The sequence below is a fragment of the Diadema antillarum genome, unplaced genomic scaffold (genome assembly GCF_040938485.1).
Source record: "Diadema antillarum isolate AM-2024a unplaced genomic scaffold, OU_Dant_1.0 seq00001629_RagTag, whole genome shotgun sequence".
NCBI lineage: Eukaryota > Metazoa > Echinodermata > Echinoidea > Diadematoida > Diadematidae > Diadema > Diadema antillarum.
This window is the reverse complement of record NW_027272338.1, coordinates 118,641-141,527: the sequence shown is the minus strand read 5'-3', so window position 1 is coordinate 141,527 and position 22,887 is coordinate 118,641. Positions and strand designations below refer to the sequence as shown.

The following is a 22,887-nucleotide window of genomic DNA, read 5'->3' as shown; positions in this document are numbered from 1 at the left end:
TGTCTGGTGTCCACACACAACGTGGCCTCCGCATTGCAGGTAAAGGAGCAAACACTAGAAGCAAACAAAGCCACTGTCACATCAAAAGTTGTCAATCAAATTGCGAAAGATTTCCACCACCACAGAGCTATGTATCGCCTTCTGAAACATCCCCCTCCGCCACTCCTCGCTGCAGGGGGTACGAACGGTGAGAGAAAGACTGGATGAAGAGAGCAGTGTGCAAGTCTTCAATATGATATACATCGTACCTCAATATCACAATAAATCCTGATGCTTCACGAACGGTTTGCTCAATACGTCTTCAAATCTGTCAAGGTGCAGTCGCCGTCTCGAAAAATCACAGGAAAAAATCCAAGAAGATGCTAGTACAAGTCGTGTCCAATCCACTTAACACAGCATCACCTTTTTGTCCGACATTTGAAATGTTATGTTCAGTCAACGATGATCTGCATAACCAGACTGATATGGCTGGCTAAAGAGATGTGCGGAGCTGCAGTTTGCTCAAAAAAATTTGTATGGCATCGCTCTCTACGCAGCCAAGGGACGGCTCACTCTCGCGCCGCTGTGGGCTTCGTCAGCAGGTCTCGGCGGCGATAGAAGAGGAGGTAGGGGATATACGTGGACTGTGGCTTGGTGACCTGTACAGGCTTGATGGATTTGATGATGCTGTCATCGCATCGCAGCCAGCCGCTGGTTCCCACGTGGTAGAGGTCAGTAATGTAGTGACCTCCAGAGGCTTCCTTTCCAGTATGATACACAACTGAGGAGAAAACAGGTAAACAAACAAGTAAATACGGGGAATAATTTTACTTCTCAAATTTGATAAGCAGTTTCGATCAATGGGAAAACACTTTTAATAAAGTTCTGTACAGTCCGATGTAAAAAAAACCCAAACTGCTACACACAAGAAATGTTGTATAGCAGTCACACAAAAAATGCATACCAAATTGTGATGCGATACCAGGAAAATTATTCCCTGAAATATAAAAGTATATGTTAAATCAACTGCGGAAGACAGCCTCTTTCCTGCAGATGTCCACTTAAAATGCACAGATTCATTTCAAACATTGCAAGTAACTCCTACTACAAATGAATATCAGAACAAGATAATTTTGTTTGTAGAAGCATGTAACAAATGTTTGTTACAGTAAGTTTTGTGATTGAAATACTTCTTAGTTGTTTTTAAATAGGTCATTATATAGAAACCAACATTATTCTGTAGTGATCCATTCATTCCATAAATGCATTCAAGTCAAAAAGTGCCATCATTCGCACAGACTTTGCACATTTACCGACCGTTGGGCATTTGATAGGTCGGCAAAACGGGCCCTAGTTACTGACCTGCAAACAGCTTGTAGACTCTCTGGTTGAAGGTGATGCGGGACTTGGCATTCGGTGATATCAAATCTGTCAAGGAGACATAGGAATAAAGAATTTGGATAAGCACGCTTGTGAACGGACACACACTGATAACACAACTTTTCCTTCAACTCGGAAATTAAGTTTCCTTCTCATCTGTTAATATATCACTCTGTATACATGATTGCATGCTTCATGCCATAATTTACATTAAGCTGTTGACAGCTGTACTGATTTTGCTATAACACGCATTTCCCATAGACAGCTGCCCGAGTATACTGTAAAACGAGGAATTTTCGCGTGCATTTTAATTTCGCGAATTTCGTGAGCGCCGAGATTCGTGAAATCAAAATGCACGCAACAGTTCTTGTCTAAACTATATGCACTGAATGCCAGTGGCTGTTCGCGAAAATTTCGTGCTGCAAAAAAGGCCGTCGGCTCGTATTCATGCCGCGAATATATCATGTTTTACAGTACTCAGGTCTAGTCTTCAATGGGTTCAAGTTTATTCTTTGTTTTCTTTCATAACCCAACTCCCTACTCTGAATACTATAACTTGATCTCAATCTACACTGCTCCACAGTGCATCATATACTCATCTGTTGTCTTAGCACTTTGTATTGTTCTTGAAGACACAAGCAGCAATTGATCTTTTATCAACCTGTCAGGAATATTAAATGACAACCCCAACCAAATATGAGCTTCACTGGTCTTGACAGTATGTTCCCATTGCAGTTTACAGATATGTATTTGGACCTTAGAATTGAACATGGAATATGATACTTTAAACATCCCTAAAAAAACTGAACTGCATAAAATAACAAATGTTCTCTGGCCAGAAGTGTTTCCATGCCAAGTTGGTGACCACTGTGACATAGCTGTAATCGGTGAATGCATTGTACCTGATAAACTCTGAAATTCATATACAAGTTAAACTTGTAAAACAGTGGGAAAAAAAGACAAAAAAGAAGGGAGAGATAAAGATATTGACAAACTGATAAATAGATTTGAAGATCAATGAAATACAGGTACATACACATACCCCTATGAGTACAATGATTAATACATTAAAATTGCATGGAGATAAATATTCAAACACAAAGGGAGATAATAGACAGATAAATGATCGAAGATAGATACATAGACACAAAAATACACAGATGAATGGATAAAGGAAAGGGAAAAAGTCATTCAATAAAATAGGACAGAACGAAAGACAGATAGGAAGAAAGATAGAGAGAGGAAGAGAAAGAAATATACGAGACAGCCCCACTGGTGCATAAACACCAAAGAACAGAGCATGACAAAGAAAAATACTGGAGAACGCAAGTCCACACCTTTGCTGATTTCGAGTTCCATGCCGTATTCCACCTTCTTCATGAGCTTCTGGCAGCCACCAGACTTGTCGTACAGGAACCTCTTGAGATGGAGAATGAGGACCGGTGGCAGCTCCTCCAGAGTGATGCGACGGAATGCCTCCACCTGTACAGGAGAAAGAGGAGGGGTTGCCATGGAGACAATTACCCAAACATCAATTACAGCTTCATCCAGCACTTGCATGTCTTGGTAAGTGCTTGCAGGAACTAGCTTAGGCAAAAAGAAAATAAGTAAATAAACGTTGTATTGGTGTAACCCACCTGTATTAAAAAATGTCCCTTATCATAGGTGTTATTTCTTTTTCATCGCTGTTGGTATTGAGTATGATCACAGTGTCTTCCCAGTTGATTTTGCTGTGCAGTAAATCCAGAAGTTTTGTGGACAGAACAGCTATTTCCTCACCATAAAATATGTTTAAAGAAGATGATTTGGAAACTACAATACTCTACAAAATGTCATGATATTGGCAGAGGGAGGGGGAGGATCACACAAGTCTTTATAGTATGAGAAAAATTTTATGACACTTTTAATGACAGAAGGCATCATCTAGACATTTCTAGTGGGGGAGGGGAGACATTCTTTATCTCTGACAAGTCTTACCTCTTTCTTTGTTTTGTTAGACATGAAACCATGGACGGATTCCTTGTTTCCCAGCATGTCCAGAGCATGTTGCACTGTCCAGATATCTTGTGACTACAGGAGAGAGAAATAGATAAGATCTATTAATTATATGAAAAAAAACAAAACAATTATGACACAATGAGGTAGATTACAATGCAATTAATAGAAAGACTACTATGCCCAATAAAAGGCTCAGCCTGATTAGGGTTAAGATTAGTTTAATAGTGATCAACAGAATACTGCACATACAAGGCATATTTTGCTGTGTTTAATTTGTACAAATTTAGTAAGTCAACTGATATATACACAAATTTTATTTCACAAAAATCTTGCCTCCCCCTATCGAGATTTTTTTTTCATATCATATCCATGGCTTGAAATCTCTTTTTTTCTGTTGAAAAGGGAAAATACTTCTTTCTTATTCTATCAATGTGGTTCTCAACTGCACAGTAAGCCACACAAAAAAAATACCTTGCAAATTTCAATTCGTGAAGTATTATTCTCACAAAGCATACAGCATATACTGTAATTAATAACACCTACCAAAAATGACCAATTAGTTATTTGACACCTTTTCAAATTAATGACTCTACGCACTAATAACAATACCACTACAAAGCAAAAAAAAACACTGCAATCAACTGTCCAAAAAGAAAGATTAATAAATTACAGTAATTTAATTACAACCATAACACATTATATAATACACATACTTTTATTTACAACACGATATGACAATAACATTGTCACATATTTTAACAATCATCATTATGTAATGTAATGATAAAAAGTAAGTATTACCTGAATATCCAGCTGGAGAGAGAAGAATGGTTGTAGGGTGGCAGACTCCTTGGAGCCGTGCTGGTGTAGAGCCGACCTCATGATGCCCCCAAAGATGTGGGAGAGGGGTGACTGAGAAAACTGGGCCTGGGCAGAGGGCAGCAAGAGTGAGGTGGGTAGACAAGGATGAGTGCGTGTACAAATAGTGAATGGTCACAAGTGGAGTTGTACAAGATTTCACATGAGGTGAAAAATGAGCCGTTCAATACAAGTCGAATCTAGGGCTTTTCATCTTTTATCAAATGCAAAACCTTACTCAACTGCACAAATGAAGACCATTAACAACTATTTCATATGACACCTAAAATCTTATAACGAGCATGGTCCCAGCCAAGACAGCACATGGCACAGTATTAAATAGCAATCATTTCTGAGGAAAGGCAAATGGTCCAGTGTCATTGTAAAGGACAGTCATCAGTTCCATTCATAGAGACTATTCCCAAAAAAGGGCAAATTGTTAAGATAGGTGGTCTGTTCGCACTGATCTCATTACATATAAACTGAAAGTCAACTCCACAGTGTCTTTTATTGATGAATGGTTTTAATATCTTTGGTTGAAACGATTTGAATACATTTGCCTAAATGTTCTTTGAAAAAATATCTCCATTCTCTTTTCACAAACAAAAACATTTAAAAAAGAGAAATAAAACAAAATCACAAGACATGCAAGGCAACAAACATGGTCAAAAAAATGCAATGTCTCACCCTTCTTGTGATGCTGGTTTTGTTGCGGGGTCCAACCTGCTCCCATTCATCATTGTCATCACTCCCATCCTCCGGGTTCTCATTGCCAACATCACCGTTACCTATGGCAACGGTGGGTCCATTCTGGTTTTCTGGATGTCGGGAAAAAGGGGATGCAAATTATACCAAATCCATTACTCAACGCACCATGTCTCAGCAAAGATATCATCTACAGTAAAAGATTGATACTGCAGTCACATATTGCTTTGATACTTCTACTACTGCCATACTACCTACTACTACTACTACTATTACTGCAGCAGCTACACGTACTACTACCAGTACTACTAGTATCACTACTATCAATATTACTATGACTACTGCTACAATGTACCACTACTACTACTTCTATTACAACCAAAAAAAATATTACTAACACTTCTACTACTATGACTACAATTACCACCACCACCAAAACCACAAACACTGACACCACTACCACCACTACTATTACTACTACTACCACCACTACTACTACTACTACTACTACTACTATGATTACTACTACTACTACTACTACTACTACTACTACTACTACTATGATTACTACTACTACTACTACTACTACTACTATGATTACTACTACTACTACTACTACTACTACTACTATGATTACTACTACTACTACTACTACTACTACTACTACTAAGATTACTACTACTACTACTACTACTACTACTACTACTATGATTACTACTACTACTACTACTACTACTACTACTACTACTACTACTATGATTACTACTACTACTACTACTACTACTACTACTACTACTACTACTATGATTACTACTACTACTACTACTACTACTACTACTATGATTACTACTACTACTACTACTACTACTACTATGATTACTACTACTACTACTACTACTACTACTACTACTACTATGATTACTACTACTACTACTACTACTACTACTACTACTACTATTACTACTACTACTACTACTACTACTACTACTACTACTACTATTACTACTACTACTACTACTACTACTACTACTACTACTACTACTACTATGATTACTACTACTACTACTACTACTACTACTACTACTACTATGATTACTACTACTACTACTACTACTACTACTACTATGATTACTACTACTACTACTACTACTACTACTACTACTACTATGATTACTACTACTACTACTACTACTACTACTACTACTACTATACTACTACTACTACTACTACTACTACTACTACTACTACTACTACTACAACTACTACTACTACAAGTACTACCACTACTACTACTACTTCTACTACTACTACTACTACCACCAACAACTACAACTGTCATCATCAGGGTAGTACTCACCCTCCAGCTGCTGTGGGTCCTCTCCATTGGCCAGCTGAATGAGGGATGTCATCTCGTCATGGAGACCGTTCAGCAGACAGGAGAGAAACTCCTCTGCATCTTCCTGTCTACCTTGCTGCTCACACAGGAAGGCACAGAAATAGAACAAGAATATATATAAATACATGATTTAAAGCATTCATCTAAACAAAACATCTTGCTGGTTGCCAGCATATGGCTGCTGTTATTTTCTGGCTCATCTGTTGCAGTTGTTGACAGTGTAAAATTTTTAGCAGTATGTCTTTCCGCTACTTGACTGACAAATCACACACATAGAAACACTGTGCCATTGTGTGTCCGTTGTCTACAACTGCTCATAAATGTGCAATTCTTCACCATCCCCAAATCGACTATAATGAATAGAGAGTAGTTAACAAATAATTGTGGTTGCTTCAGTGGACCCATGCAAACTGTGGCATTTCAGGCTCAAATACACATCACTCAATAAGATGTTCCTTCAACCAACAGTTTGGGTCGCGTAACAAATGAAGGCATCTAACTTTACTCCTGTCTTGACATCCACTCCAGAGTAAATGCCAATTTTTCACTCCCATCTGCAAGCAGAAAGGAGGCAGAATAAGCAAAGGTAAGAAAGTAACAGACCTTGACTGCAAGCGAGGTTTGGGCTACGGACAGCATCTGATAGATGATGGTCGGCTCGAATGGCATGCCGGGACGGATGTCGGCGGTGGCACGTTTTGCTGGCCCCTTCATCTCCAGGAACTCCTTCAAGAACTGGTACCTGGTGAAACATCAGGTTTAGAGGAGGCATAATGTTTTATTTCCCATCTTTCAATTCCATATCATGAATAATTGTATGCTACAAATTGGCACATACAATGTACCAACAGTGCATGTTCATCATGTTTCATTCAATTTAACGTTGAATTCATTTCAGAAACACATGTGACATGCACTTGGATAGCATTTGCAATAATCCTAAGGAAATAAAATTCAAATATTAAAATGTTTCATCATATATAGTGTACTAAATTGCATGCTTTATTTTTTGACAAATATCCAGTCAATCTTATGACTTGTTTACTTGATCTTTTCCCCTGTGCCTCGAAACACTCCAACATTGACATCATTCATACATTTTTCTACTCAATTACAGGTCTCCGGCAATCGAGTAATCACATTCCACAACGCAAGTGCCAAATTGTGTCTCGCCCATTCGCGTAGAAAAAATTAATGTTTTTCTAACTCCCAGAAGTTCATTGACCCGCCTATGACCTTTGACCTTGTGGTGACCTTCAACTCCCCAAGGGACATCAACCATCCAAGTTTGGTCACAAACGGACAGAGATCAAAAGTTACGAGCCATAATCGAAACGCGCCGTAAAAACTTAACATTGGGCCCTAAAAGTTTGTCGACCCCTGTCTGTGACCTTTGACCTTGTGATGACCTTCAACTCCCCAAGGGACATCTACCATCCAAGTTTGGTCACAAATGGACATAGGGATCAAACGTTATGAGCCATAATCGAAATGTGCCGTAAAACTTTGGGCCCTAAAAGTTCGTTGACCCCTGTCTGTGTCCTTTGACCTTGTGGTGACCTTCAACTCCCCAAGGGACATCTACCATCCAAGTTTGGTCACAAACGGACACAGGGAGCCATAATCGAAACGCGCTGTAAAAACTTAACATTGGGCCCTAAAGTTCATTGACCTCTGCCTGTGACCTTTGACCTTGAGTTGACCTTCATGTTTGGTAAAATGTGTAGAAACTCTGTATAACCACTCTTCCCTCCAAGTTTGATTGAAATTGAAGTCCTCAGTAGAGAGTTATTCAAGTTTTTGTAGCCTTACGGACGGACGACGGACGGATGACGGACGGACAGACGCCGCAGGCGATCCCTTAGTCTCCCCACACATCCGGTGGGCTCGACAAAAATGAGAAGAGGTCTGCATATAAAATACAGTCGGATTAAAAATGTTGTCAGACTATTTTGAGTCTTGTTCATGTTTTCCATCTCCCTTGGACAAGACCCAAAATGTCACACATGTAAAACAACATACAAAATTGAGCCACGAAATCAATTCTGGGGTTTCAAGTACAAAGACTCACATGGCATCCAACATAGGGGTGGAGCTTGTGTTCCGGACCTTGTTGTTGAGGGGCAAGTTCCTCATGAGATGATAGAAAGGTGGACAGGACAGCAGTGCCTGAAGAATCTATTGGTCAAACAGGTCAAGGACAACTCAGGGTCTGTTCACTGGTCACTCTCCCTTGGACATGCACAGTTCATGAACAACTCCTATCCCCTGCATCTAAAATTTACTACATTTGAGCTCTGCTCCTTGTAACATTTAGCGAACAAGACCACAAATCTAGTAACGATGTGCAAATAAAAGTATACACACAGATAAATACATGTACATTTATGCTTAATACAAGACTGTAGAACAGCACTTACATGTGTACATGGCATCTCAGTAAAAGAATCTGACAATAAATTGATGACTCTTTTCTGTGAGACAATACCAGTCTTCATGAATACGTCTCATACACGTACCTCACATCAATATGTCTGTCACAACATGAAAGATGCTTACGGTACCATGGAATGTGCTATTTACATACAGTACAGTCTGTAGCTCTACATATAACAAGGCCTCATTTTATGAAATGCTCACTCTGACATTAAAGGTGCATGGTCCCCGTGTTTTAGTCAAATGCGTACGCGGGCGCACGGTGCAAGTTTCCTATAGAGACCTCCGCTATGGACTCCTCTTTAGCGCTTACGCTTTGGCCCACTTTCCCCGAGTCCGAAGAAGTCTGATTCACTGTAGTCAGTGGTCGGATCACAGTTCGGCTCATGATTAGGCTGAGGGGGACGACAGCTTTAGCAAACTTCTTTTGTGATGTCATAATAACAAGCACATACAGCTGTATGCACGCACCCTGGCATTACTACAGACTGCGCGATGCGCAGAGAAGAATACGAAGGCAACGTTACTTAGCAACAGCTACGCACTTTACTCTTGATGACAGCTCAACTTCGGTAATCTTCGTATCAATGCTAACGGTGATCGGCAGTATCATCAACAGCGCCCTCTACACTACCGAGACTATGCCCCTTTAAAGGTAGGGAATCCCATTTGCATGCCTCAAATGAAGAGTTGTATAAATACAGTGGTATGTTGAAGAGAGTATCATTTTAGAAACTCCCATAAAGTATTGAAAGTGGAAGGTAACATTTAGTACATTTTTATTGACCGTTAGATTTGGAATTGAATTTTTTTCGGGGCTCACCGTAAATTCCAGTACATTACTAGGCTACCTTTGCAGACCCATGCACTGCATGTGTGTCCATCATGTGTATTTTGTGAAGAAAGTTCATCAAAACTTACAAACATTTCTATATACATTCTTGCCACACACTCTATATGTTATTACATCAGCTCTTATACTTTTAGATTTGTGTTTATAGATAAAAAATACAGAAGACTGCAACACAGAGGCTTAAGTGTGGCTGACACACAGAACTACTGAGTAGTTGAGTTTTGTGCATTATTCAAATTGTAGATAACTGTTGACTTCCAAATTTCTCAGCAGTGGCCTAAACAAGTCCCCTGAGGTTCATATTCAATGTTTTGCTGCATTTTGGGAGGTCTGTAAAAGGTATCCCCTACCTTTAAATCATAAATACATAGGGCACAAATAATGCATTGCTATACATATAAAACATCCAATTTAGAGTTCAAAACAGAAAATACAGAAAATGTATTCTCAGCAAGATGCATCTACAAATGACTGTAATGCAAGAAGATGATAATAATAAATAACATAGCTGTTTAAAAAAAAAAAAAATCTGAAGTGCTTGATGGGGGGAAAGGATACACTGTTGATGTAGCACCAGTTAGCTGTGTTGATGAGACCCCGTGGCTGAAGGTTCATTGGATGATGGGAGGATGATACATGGCTTAAGTGTTCTGCAATCAGGTAAGATAAGATGGTGTTAATGTCTTTAAGCACAGGTGAATAGGGACTTTGTCTCCCACTGACTATACAACACAATGGAACACTACCTATAAGATTCTTTTCTTAGCCAAACGTAAACAAATTAACTTAATAGGTATAAACAATCATCTGAAATATATAGTTTGTTTTTTTCTAAGGGAGAAGACAGAGAAGATACACTCTTTCAGTATGTCACTGTCACTAGGCAACATACAAAATGTACAGTCCCCTCCACACGAACAAAATATGCGTGTTGAAGTGAATGGCAAGTTTTAACAGGTTAATAATATTTCCATAGTACAGTTAAACTCGCATAAGTCGACATCGCATATGTCGAATAATCGCGCAAGTCGATGATTTTAAAAAGTCCCGATTTTTCCCCATTGACTTACATGTATTAATTCACTCACAAGTCGAATTTTGTAAGTCGAATACTCGCCTAAGTCGATGAAATTCCAAGAACACTTTCACGGAAAAACCATTAAATTCACTGTGCCTAAGTCGAATAAGATTTTATTGTGCAATAAATCACTGTCAAAATCATGAGACGCCAGTTTTTGTTTACATAAGAACTAGCCCGACCAGACAGGTGACAAAAAAATGATCTAAAGTAGCAAAATTCAAAGTGATCGCACGCGATTGTTGAACTCTCTTCGTGTTTGGAGGTCCGCTGGTCCATCCCTGTCGCGCTAGCGCTACGTACGTACAGCGACTGGGCTGTGTAATAGTTGTGCGTACAGCGACTGGGCTGTGTATAGTCTGTGTATGTTTGCAGTCTGCGCTGTGCAGTGGATGGATGAAGCTGCTGAGTTTTCAAAGCGGAAAATAGGGGGAAAGTTACAGGCACGGGTAAATCAGAATTACACCTCTACACGCATTTCAAGCCACGGTATGGTAAACTGGAATCAATCACTGCTCAAATATCGTTCATATTCACTTCCCCAAGGTTTAACAAGGGTGTAAAGTAATCGGACCTGTGCCAATACTAATACACTGTCCATGCAAAGTTAGCTGCGGCCCTGCCGGGTGACCCTTGCTGCGGCGGCACACCACCTCTCCAGCTCTCGGCTCCAGTGTAGACAACATACATGTACATTTATACATAGTGTGTGGTGTAACTGTTCTTAAGTCGATTTTTTTCGACTTACGCACAAGTCGAAAATCGCCTAAGTCGATGTGTTTTGCTCAGTCCCGAGAAGATCGACTTATGCGAGTTTAACTGTATCTCGATACAAAGGTATATTTGTATTGTATGAGAAGTTTTCATTTTGAATATCTTACATAAATTACAGATGTAGATGCTCAAGTTGAGCTTGACACAAGAGAATATTAATTTGAAGCAATCACAAAAGGGGTGGGATCTTACCAGAATCACTCCAAATTAGATTGGAAGAAAGAAAAATACAACACATTCCTCGTACATACTACACATACTGTACATACTCTTATAGCACAGGACTCTATCACTTTCCAACATGACAAGTTAGACTCGATTCATCATCTTGACTTTTGAAATGTCAAAGCACATCACGTAATGAGAATGTCACAATCACGAAAAGGGGAAAGTATTTTCATTTTAGATTTACCTGAGAGTAACGTATATGGCAAGAACATACACAGACCAGCTTTGTCTTGTGGCATGCAATGTTTCATAAAGAAAGCACTCCACAATAAGATGCAAGAAAACACAGTACTTCATAAACCTAAATCTAAAGCAATCAAAAGTCCTCTCTACTGGAATCTAGTAAACGTTCAACAGATCTATAAAGTAGATTTGATCACTTTAACTTCTGTTTGCACCCCCTTTCAATGAAAGGTCAAAATTGATAGACTGAATATGAAAGTATTGAAGAAGGCATACCCCCAAGCTTCTTTGCATATGGGTCTTTGTCAGCGGAGACCAGAGACACAGCCTGCTCATCGTTCATGCCGTCACTGCTTGAGGACTCTGTGGTTACACTAATGGCTACTGGAGGATGGTTGATTGAACCGGCAGAGGGGCCAGTCTCCGACCCTCCCTTGAAGAGGCTGGCCCAGGACTTGATTGCAGGGCGCGCAGCTGGAGCTGCCGGGGCCGTCTGGGCCGCCTCGGGAGCTTCTGCCTTAGCTGGCTCTCCCTCTGAAGGGGTGGGGGTGGGGGTGGGGGTGGTGCTCTCACCCTGCGAAGCGTTGACATCAGGAACTATCTGTGTATTGGACTGAATTGTGTCTTTTGCCTCTGGCTGCACGTCAATGATCACAGGTTCATTATTGATATTCACTGAGTTGCCCTCTCCCACAATCTCTACACCATCCATTTGCTTTGTCACATCGTAAGGTGGACCAGCCTCGACATATACTGATTCGGACCATGGCTGATCTACACCAACATTATTTGTCTGTGGCATTGCTACATTGTTTGGATCTGCAGTCGAGTACTGCTCACACACACTAGTTCTTTCAGTGCTCTTTTCATCTGCATGATATTCACTGCCCAGAGGGGCTGTGTTCTGAGTCTGGTTGCCGTCAGGTTTGGAAGCAGGCACATTCTGGGGGGCGTAATTCTCACTGCTGGCATAGTGGTTGTTGGGTTCTATTCCCGCAGTACCATTCTCGGTACTGTTTTCATTACTAACGCTGGTTTCCGACTCAATGCTGTTGTAGTACCGCCTGTAGTGATCTGGGTCGCGGCGCTTCTTGTTGCGACGCTTCTTGGTCCCCTCGTCACCTGGCAACTCGCTCCCGGGAGCTATGCACTCACTCTGGTTCGGCATATCCATATGTACAGCACCCTTCAATTCCATAGCACTGATTGCAGGCTTGCTGCCCCACTGGTTCTGGTACATCTCCTCTCTCACACTCCCAGAAAGGCCTGCAGAATTGTTTGGCAAGATGTGATATGATGGTGAGCCATCTCTCCCGGTGAGCGCTGGGGCCCCCTGCCCTCCAGTGCCCTGGGGAGGGCCATGCAGGTCACTCTGCTCAGATGGTTGGGATGGGAAGCTGGCCTGGTCGACGGAAGGTTTCTCCCCGCTGCAAGTGGCTGCCGCATCTGGAAACAAAGCGTCATTTAACAGTCATCTTATCAATGCATTCAAAATTTTGGACATATCTGAAAGATGTTCTCTGCATCTTCCTTTTATATGATACATCATACATGTATGTACATGTTGATACTTAGTATTTGTTTTTGACAGCAAAGGTACCAGTAGATATTATTACAGCCAAACTGAAAATATCTTGCAAGTTGATGCATTTTTCAACTGCATGCTTTTACTTTGGGCTGATACTAATAGTTAACTGGTTTCATGTGGGGCAACAAGAAATCAAACCATCTGTTTGAAATGACATACTAGTACTTCTTGAGGTAGAATAAAGCTAACATGTGAACTACATTGGCCACTGCTATACAAGCAAAGCTAAAGTGATTCATGGAGTGTCATTTTAACTCCCCTTATAAGCCGTTCATGCTCAACAAATTTCACCCAAGATTTCTTGGGAACTCGCAGGTGACGCTGTAGCATGAAAAGCACAGTGGGTAAACTCTGGGGTGAAATGCCATGTGACTTTTGTTTTTAAAGGGTGTGTACAGTTCTGGTCGAGGTGAAGATTTAGCTTTTAACGTTTTGTGAGATATTCAGAAACCACTCTGTGAGATGTCAAAGAGCATGCGGTTCTAAGGGGTATCAAAAGTTTATTCGATGAAAATCCGTTTTGAAATGGCTGAGATATCCAAAAACAAAGTGAAACAAAGAGATACTAATAAAGTTGGGGCATGTCGCCTTTTATTATTAGCACTTTTTTGGATATCTCAGCCATTTGAAAACCAATTTCCGTCAAATAAACGTTGAATCCTTCTTAAAATTACATGCTCTTTCATATTTCATAAGAGGCTTTTCATTATCTCACTTAGGAATGTTAAAAACATGAATCCCTACCTCAACCAGTACTGTACAGTGCCTTTAAAAATCTTATCCTCGAACCGTCCCTGGTAAAGTCAGGGATGTTCCTATGAATTTTCAGGTGATATTGCAGCATGAAAGGCATCGTGGGTAAACTCGCGGGTAAAAAGTAACTTTAGGTCAGCATGCCAACGTCATTATGGGCTGTTTTGCGCATACGCCATAACATGTACTTGCACTGCTGGAGAGTGGGTGAAGGAAATTCAAGCAAGAGCTCATTTGCTAGCATGAAAGGAATTTCTCTCAGGTGTTCCCCTAGGGTTCCCCATTGAATCTCCAGTGTGATTACCCACGTATCATGAAAGGGATATTAGTGAAATCAAATTTCATAACCAGCAGCTGAAAAAAGAAAATAAAAATAAAACAATTCTCCTTTAAATATGCTTAAAATTGAAAAGAACCTGTCTAGAGTCAAACCAACATTTGGTAATGCTATTACATGTATGTATCACATGAATGAAGAGGGAGATACAGTGTACTATATACCTACTTTTAGGAATTAGAACTTAGGGTAATAATAACATCTTTTGACAAGGTGTACACACGCGTTTATGACACCCTTGAATGGGTAACACACCTACAAGAATATTTGCTTCGAGATACATATAACTGTATAAGACCAGGCAGTTATACAATGCCTCATATTTCATCTTAAACTGTACTTACCAGCTGGGAGCAAGCTCCTCACACAGCTTTTGTCATCCCAGGGAAACTAATTGTGTTTTTATCAGAGGAACAGAGATAGAGAGAGAAACAAGAAAGAAAGATATTACATCATTATTCAAAATCTTTTAGACAACCTGCAAGTTTATACAGTTTCCCTTTTAACTGGTTGAGGACGGTTTGATTTTGCTACAGCACGCATTTCCCATAGACACCTGCCCGAGTACATTCGGGACTCGTCCTCAGTGGGTTAATTGAAAATGGATTACTTCAAATATGGAAAATCTATGGCAAAGGTATGTAATATAATTACTGCTCACTAGAATTATTACTTCCTTTCAACGGCAATATTCATTATAACCACAGCAAAGACATCACCATCAAAAGTACTTCTTCGGTCCTCCGGTGTGCACTTCCACATTGACACTCTGATTTTACCTCTGCTACATGACAGCATTTTTAAACAACGTATCAATAATAAACAATACTATACAGTGTTCATGAATGGATGGGTGAGTTATTCATATGGACTGATCCTCAGGCTCTGAAAGATGTAGTAACAATTTTCATCATACAACGAAAAAGACTCAATCGACCAATAGACAAGTGGGTACACATTATCAAATTTTACCCACAATGTACTGGGTAATTTTGCCCAGGGATTCTGGCTGCCTGCCCCTCATGGATAATGTTGTGAATCCACCTGTGTCACTTAGAGTCTTGAAAATGTCCCTGACCATGTGAAAATATCGAATGAATCCTAAGTGACCTATTAAAGTGTACCCTCACTGCCATTGTCACATATCTTTAATTGACAGAATCTGTATGACTTGAAAAGCAAAAAAAAAAAAAAATAAAAATAAATAAAAAATAGCAAAACAAACAGAACAAAGCAAAACCAGCGAAACAAAACTAAAGTAAACATTGCAATACAACACAAAAAATAAACAAGTAAACAAGCAACTGAACCATGACATTAGCATCAACCCTACGAATTTACCTCCACAGATGAGCTTTGGGGAGGAGTCCTAAACAGGGCATGGTACTCTGCATACTCCAGCTCACTGAAGTCCCCAAATGTCAAGTCCTGTTGGAAAAATATCCACACAGATTAAGCATTGTAAAGTACATGTCGCACAGTCATCTCAGGTAAAGGTTGCCAGCAAAGTCAAGTTCTTTTGATAACAGCTGTTTCCTGTACTTTTACTTTCATGTTACATTAATTCATATCACAATTTTTCTAAAAGAGAATAAACACAATTGTATTACTTGGACTTCTTCCATGTTCTTTGTATCTTATCATGTTTGCACATGCATACCAAACTTCATACAGATTTGGGTGACATAAATGTAACAGTATCCATGACAATGAGCCATGAGCTGTGCAGTACATGTAAGCCATTTCTGTCATGTTTTCCAAATGATACACTGTCTACGGAAACATCACAATACTTTAAAAAGCAAGTTCAGCATTTATAGCAAGTGTCCATACTGTAATCTCATCACTCAAGTGTGTTGCCCACAATCAGCAAATGCACATGGTACAGTATAGAATAGCAATCATCTCAGTCCTACATTGTACAGCATTCTATGGATATCTACAAAATGTAAATCACATTGACAATGACATTACAAGATCCAGAATTTCAGTCTTTTAGGCTCTTTATCACACCAGGGCCCTGTTGCCTTGGGGGAAAAAAATGCAATCAAACATAAGTCATAAGGGCTCAGTCAATTAGAATTGAGTATGCTAAAAAGACTTGTAAACATAAGTGTTTGATCTCAACATTTATGCAACAGGCCCATGGCTCTAAATCTAACTGTACATGTGCATGAAAGTCTGTAATTGATCCAAAATCTTATCTTTCCTGCTCCTTGCCATTAGAATGACCTGATCAGATCTCTGTGGTATTTCCCTGCACTTGCTGTACTGTTTGGTTTAACAGTAAATGATTAAGAATTTCATGTTTTAGATTTCTCAGCAGACCTGAAATGGTCGTAATGTGATCTTTCTGGTCTTTTCATCTCCAGATGTGAGATATCCCCTTATCTTTCTGCCAAATTAATGGCTTCTCTTGTGTAGCACTTATTTGCATCTATGCTATTACAGTTTCACACTATCAAAGTGTCTTCTCTATTTGTTAACTCTACACCCACACATGACTGACACAATGATTGTTCATCAAGGACTACAATGTAGGCACTTTCAGACAGCAGGAAGAGTTTTTTGCAACTGTCCATTGTTAGATAAACAAAAAAAAAAATACATGTATTGTAAACAACAAAAATATACAGAACAAGTATACATTAATGTCCCATGTTTGATGTCACTTTTCAAACCAATCCTTCCAACGCAACTGAAGCAATCTTTTCAACTGAAAACTGAGCGACAGGGCCAACAACAGAGTGAAGAAATATGATCTACACTGTGCGGAGACATAGGAATTCAGTGCGTATAACATATCTAAATCTTCGTTTTCAGTGAGTTGTAAATTGTGTATGGGGTCTACACTTGTATGTCCATATTGATTTAAGAAAATACCAAGCTAAATTGATCAAGATAGCAAATACATAGGTCTGAAAAACAAACATGATGTAATAAATTCAAAAACATGTTGTCAGTCTGGAATAGGGTGATATTTTGGATCTTGACTAGTACAGCCCCGTCGCAACACTTGTGTACAGCGACAGGAATGTACAGTGTAGAAACCTATAAAACAAAATTTTAAATGAGAGAGAAACAAACAAGAGTAAAGCCTGCGGTTTTCAGCAGGCCTCCAGAATCCGGATACTTACTGTACATTGTATATTACTTATCACAAACCAGCAAATTCTATTGTCACAACACACGCATATATGACATCATTTCACCGTATCCGGGCAATTACCCCCAGAGGGCAATTACCCCCGGCTAAATACTGGTTAGTGGTAAAGTCAGAGTATAGATTAGGGTTAGGAGTTTGGGTTAGGGTTAAGATTAGGTTCAGGATTAGGATTAGGATTGGATTAGGGCCAGGGGAAGGGTCCAGGGTAACTGCCCAAGGGGTAATTGCCCTAGACCCCATTTCACATACTTGCAGTCGTTCACACTTTCCCAACAGCGCGCAAAATACAAGTCCCGCTTTAAGAATAGGGTTGACGAAAAAGCGCTAAAAATTGAGAAATACGCCATTCTGTTGCAAGATTTTTTGCTTATCGCAAGGTCAGAGTGTGATGGTATCCTCAAAAACACAAAAGAAAAACAAAATCTCCGTACATGCCGATGCAGTGACTACACTGTACATTTGTACGTGTACATGTACATGTACAGGGGTTGAATGCAGGTGCCGACTCGCCAGCATTCGCGATTCGGACACCAATGGGCACCGCAATGTCCCCGATGCAATCTTGCGCCTACACCAAGAAGGTATGGCGCGGCGCATTTTTCAGCAGCCTAGCTTTGTACAATACACGCATATTGACATCGAACGCACATACATGCTTGTAGCGTGTGTCCAGATTCTACAGAGGCCGGACGGATTCTGGATTATCAAGGTGATAATTTGTGTGTGTGTGTGTGTGTGTGTGTGTGTGTGTGAAATTTTATGATGTATTTAACAAAATCAACATTGGGATAATAGTTTGAAATATTCAGATAAGTTCTAACATTTTCTACATTGTTGTAGATATAGACCAAGTTTTGTATGACTACTGTTAGAGTTGAACAAATATTGCAGAAAATCTCAGGTGTCCGAAAACTGGTGGTTTTACTCTAGATTCTCTAATATTATCAACATCTAGAACCTGTCTACATGTAGAGTAAAAGCCCCAATTTTCGGACACTTAAGCTTTTTTGCAATATTTGTTCAACTCAAATAATACTCTACAAAATTATATCTATAATAATGTATGTTAAATATATCAACCTACTTTTTCCCAATATTGATTTTGTTAAATAGATCATAAAATTTCACAGAATCCCCAAATATTATGACCTTGTCAATTCCCCAAAATTCGGACAGCCTCTCCAAAATTTGGACATTATGAGCGCAATGTCAATACGCATACAAGGCCGCTGAAAAATCCACGCGCGCCATACACTGTACGTGTACCTTGTTGGGGCAAGGTTGCATCGGGACGTTGCGGCGCCCGTTCGTGTCCGAATTTTGGGGACTCTGCACTTGCATTCAGCCCCTGTACATTTATTCACTGCAACGGCACGTACAGAGATTTTGCTTTTCTTTTGTGTTTTTGAGGATACCATCACACTCTGAGCTTGCGATAAGCAAAAAATCTTGCAACAGAACGGCGTAATTTTATAATTTTTAGCACTTTTTCGGCGACCCCGATTCTTTACATGGGACCTAATTCGCGCACGCTTTGGAAAAATTGTGGTGATTCTGCGCTTTTTATGGCAAAATTTGGGATATTAGATGGATTTTTGGAGGTGACTCAACCTCAGGCACTTTCCTGTGGTGAACGAGTGTGCCAGTGAGCAGTATGTGAAACGATGTGATACGCGTGTGTTGTGACAGTAGAATTTTCTGGCTTGTGATGAGTGGAAAGTGTCTGGATTTTGGAGGCTGGCCGAAAATTGGGGTTCTTACTCTAGTTAGCTTTCTAGCCCTAGCCTACATTTGTAGGTTCTTTCTATTCTGTATTTATATCTGATATCATAAATCAGCCATAGAATCTTATTCTTTTAGTTCAAATCCATATCAATGTTTATAGAAATTCCTGAATAGAAATGGAATGAATGATGATAGGCACCACCATCAAACTTTAAAGGCAATATGAAGCAGCAAAAACTAGCAATAGAGTAATTTAGCATCATCTCGCATCCATTCACATTACACTCACACACACACATGTACAGTTTTATTGATAATACTGGATAGAACTACGTGTACGTTAGTCGTATCGTACCCACATGACTGCACTGTCTGCCCGAGTGAGTACAGGCGTGAATACTTGTTAGTTGTAACGTTAGTAAAGGTTCCGTGACTTGCCGACTGCTGCAGTACAGCAGCTGCTAAGTCGTACTGGAATGAAGGTGAAATCTTCTGACAGGTAAATCTAAAACAGCACAGGAAAGATATCAAGTTTAGTCTTAAAGAAATATTGAAACTAACGGCCAACTAAGAGTGTTTGCTTACCTCTGCCAACGCAGCCATTTTTACGCGATAACAAGAGTCATGCTTTGCACATACACGTCGCCATTTTGGATTCTCTTTGATACAGTCATGCACGCTAGGTGATATGCGCATAGTTATCACATGTACATTTACTACAGCAGTATCGTAGTCTTGTTCCAAGAGCTAAAAAGTCCTTGTGCAAAATGTATCTGACTGTATCACAGAGTAGACTACAGGATCGGATGGCTCAAAAGCAATGGAAATGAAATGGAAAAGTCTAAACCGACTAAATCAAAATATCACTTTTTTTTTACTAGTAATAAGGATGTTAGATAAATTTATACTTAATATGCTTATAACAAGGCTCAACATTTGATTTTTCTTTTCAAGTTCTTTATAACTTATTTTAGTGCACCCGTGCCACGCCAATTATTCAGCCTTCTTTAAACAGTAAACATTTGTTACAAATCGTCCTGTCATTTTGCAATAATTTTGTATCTTTTGGATGTGGAAATAAAATGAAATCGAATTAAATGAAACTGAGTCATCACATTTAATTATTTGGTGGCCCGAAAATAAAGAAAAACACAACAAATAAAACAGTTTGATAAACATCAAACTTGAGGCCTATGCCTATAAACTACATGCATGATGATTGTAAGAAAATTGGCAGGTAAGAGATAGTTCTGTTACACGGTTCGTTATTCCAAATGAAGGTTCGTTTGTGAAGGGTTGATAACCCGAAAATGAGAGTGGGAGGGTTCATTAGGTTCATTAATCCGAAAATGAAATAGGATTCGTAATTACGAAGTGTCATAAATGTAGGGTCTACGCCCCTTCTTTCATTATGCTTTCACAAAATTGAATTATGATTGCGCCCCCCCCCCCCCCATTTTCACCCCTTCCCCTTTTCCTTAGGTCTACTCGGATAGGCCTATTAGGTAAATGTTTGTTTTTGTTTGATAGATACTTTATTTTCTGCAAATCAATATACATAAGTTACATAATCATGAAAATGCAGGAAATATACAAAGTAAATTCAACGCAAAGTCGTTTGACTTGCATATCCCATAAACCACGATACAGAGTACATAATCATGAACATTGTAGGATATATGTAAAATAAATTTAACACAGTCTTTTGACTTGCATAAACAACGATATGAAAGAAATTTAATATACAGTATGCATGTCTATGCAGCAGTGATAAGAATAACGATTATGCAGAGGGCCGCCATTATAAGCATTGCTTGAAAAGATGGCCGGCCCGAGGAAAAAATAAGAACGTACTAAATTCGTAACAATATAAATTCTGCTGCGAAGGTATAGCAGGGGAAAATAAACTCTAGTGTGTGATGGTGGTAGTGGTGAATGTGTGTGCAGGTGCTTGAGGGTGCACAATAGCAGATAGGCTGAAATTTAGAATAGTGAAATTGGTTTACTGAAAGAGGGGACGATAATGCGCTGTTGCTATCAGGAGACCAACATTAGTTATATAATTTATTTGTTTTTAGTTCATATTTGAAATATACTGTAATAAAATGTACTTCTTTAAGTTTGCTTTAAATGAAAACAAGGAGGCACACTGTTTCAACTCCTCAGGAAGAGTGTTCCATGTATCCGGACCTTGATGTCTAATCGACTTTTGAGCAAGTAAAAGCTTCGGATTACTTAAGTGAAAATCATGGGAACGACGGGTAGGGTATGAGTGAATATGGTCATTGGTTACTAGGGTATTATGAAAAAATGGCAGGGGCGGATCCAGGAATTCCGTAAAGAGGGGGCGCGTTTACAAAATTAAAGGGGGGCGTACGCACCCCTCCCCCATTTTTTTCTTTTCATTTCTTTTGTTTCAACAAAAAATAAAGGGGGGGGGGGCGTGCGCTGGTTGCGGTCCTCCCTGGATCCGCCCCTGAATGGTAATAGATTTCGAATGTGTTTATACATAAATATGGCAGTTAGGTATAAATGTATATAATGGGTCTTCAAAGTTTTTAGGCGATAAAATATGGGATCAGTGTGAGCTAAAAAATTTGAATGTGTGCATATACGAAGAGCCTTTTCTGGAGAAGAAAAATTGTGTTCAATTTTGTTTTGCTATACTGTTGCCCCATACAATATTACAGTACATTACATATGGTAAAAATAAAGTGTTGTATAACATAATTAAAGTTTGATCATTAATTAAATATTTTATTCTTCTTAAAACACCAGTTGCTTTGGATATTGCTGTTCTAATATTCTGAACATGAGTATTCCAAGTTATTTAGATTGCTATCTAGGGTTACTCCTATAAGGAACTTGGTTGAATGTTTCTCAGCATGAGAAATGAGATATAGGTAAATGAGAAAAGCACTCAACAGAAAATTTAGGCTTACTTGGGTTTTCTTTCTTTTCTGGACTTTTTTTTCACCTTTCAGTTTGTTAGAGTTGAATTACTTTTTTTTGAGTGAACGTTTTCTACATTTTCCACCAAAGTATGCGCAAGATTTTTAGAAATTTCAATAATAATCTAAAAATGCAAAAGCTCCCTCATGTGGCACAGGGGAGACAACCCCCTCTCAGAACGCTCCCAGGCCCCTCTTAACATTATTACACCTAGTATACATCTTCTTCTTCTTCTTCTTCTTCTTCTTCTTCTTCTTCTTCTTCTTTCCGCCTTCGAGATTTGTCCAGATTTAAACGGCGGTATATAGGTGTGTATAAGTATCCATCGATATACAATAGTTACCTGTACTAGTAATATCACTTGGTAAGCGGGGTTCCCACTATCGTGCGATCCATTGCGAACGCCACGATTGGACATTCGTAACTGATCGTGAAAAATTTGTTGAACTCGTCTGAAATTTCACGTTTGGATACGAGGTTATGCGAGTCAATACGTGT

General features: G+C 39.4%; 1 protein-coding gene across 1 annotated transcript; it reads right to left on the bottom strand.

Moving 5' to 3' along the window:
• Positions 1-251: 251 nt before the first annotated feature.
• LOC139711239 (ubiquitin carboxyl-terminal hydrolase 10-A-like) lies at positions 252-20,040 on the bottom strand. Its single transcript, XM_071623155.1, has 14 exons — positions 20,023-20,040; positions 15,888-15,974; positions 14,891-14,936; positions 12,145-13,314; positions 10,164-10,255; positions 8,388-8,494; positions 6,920-7,058; positions 6,278-6,392; positions 4,903-5,033; positions 4,159-4,284; positions 3,337-3,429; positions 2,697-2,841; positions 1,342-1,407; positions 252-760 (listed from the first exon to the last, which is right to left on the bottom strand). The coding sequence occupies exons 1-14, from the start codon at positions 20,038-20,040 to the stop codon at positions 549-551; spliced, it is 2,547 nt and encodes an 848-aa protein (XP_071479256.1). The 3' UTR covers positions 252-548.
• Positions 20,041-22,887: the final 2,847 nt, after the last annotated feature.

Excerpts from the sequence above, each read along its gene's own strand:
- LOC139711239 (XM_071623155.1), bottom strand. Across the intron at positions 8,495-10,163 it reads ACTGGTGCTACATCAACAGT|ATTCTTCAGGCACTGCTGTC; the intron begins GTATCCTTTCCC and ends TTTGACCAATAG. Across the intron at positions 1,408-2,696 it reads GGAACTCGAAATCAGCAAAG|ATTTGATATCACCGAATGCC; the intron begins GTGTGGACTTGC and ends TCTCCTTGACAG.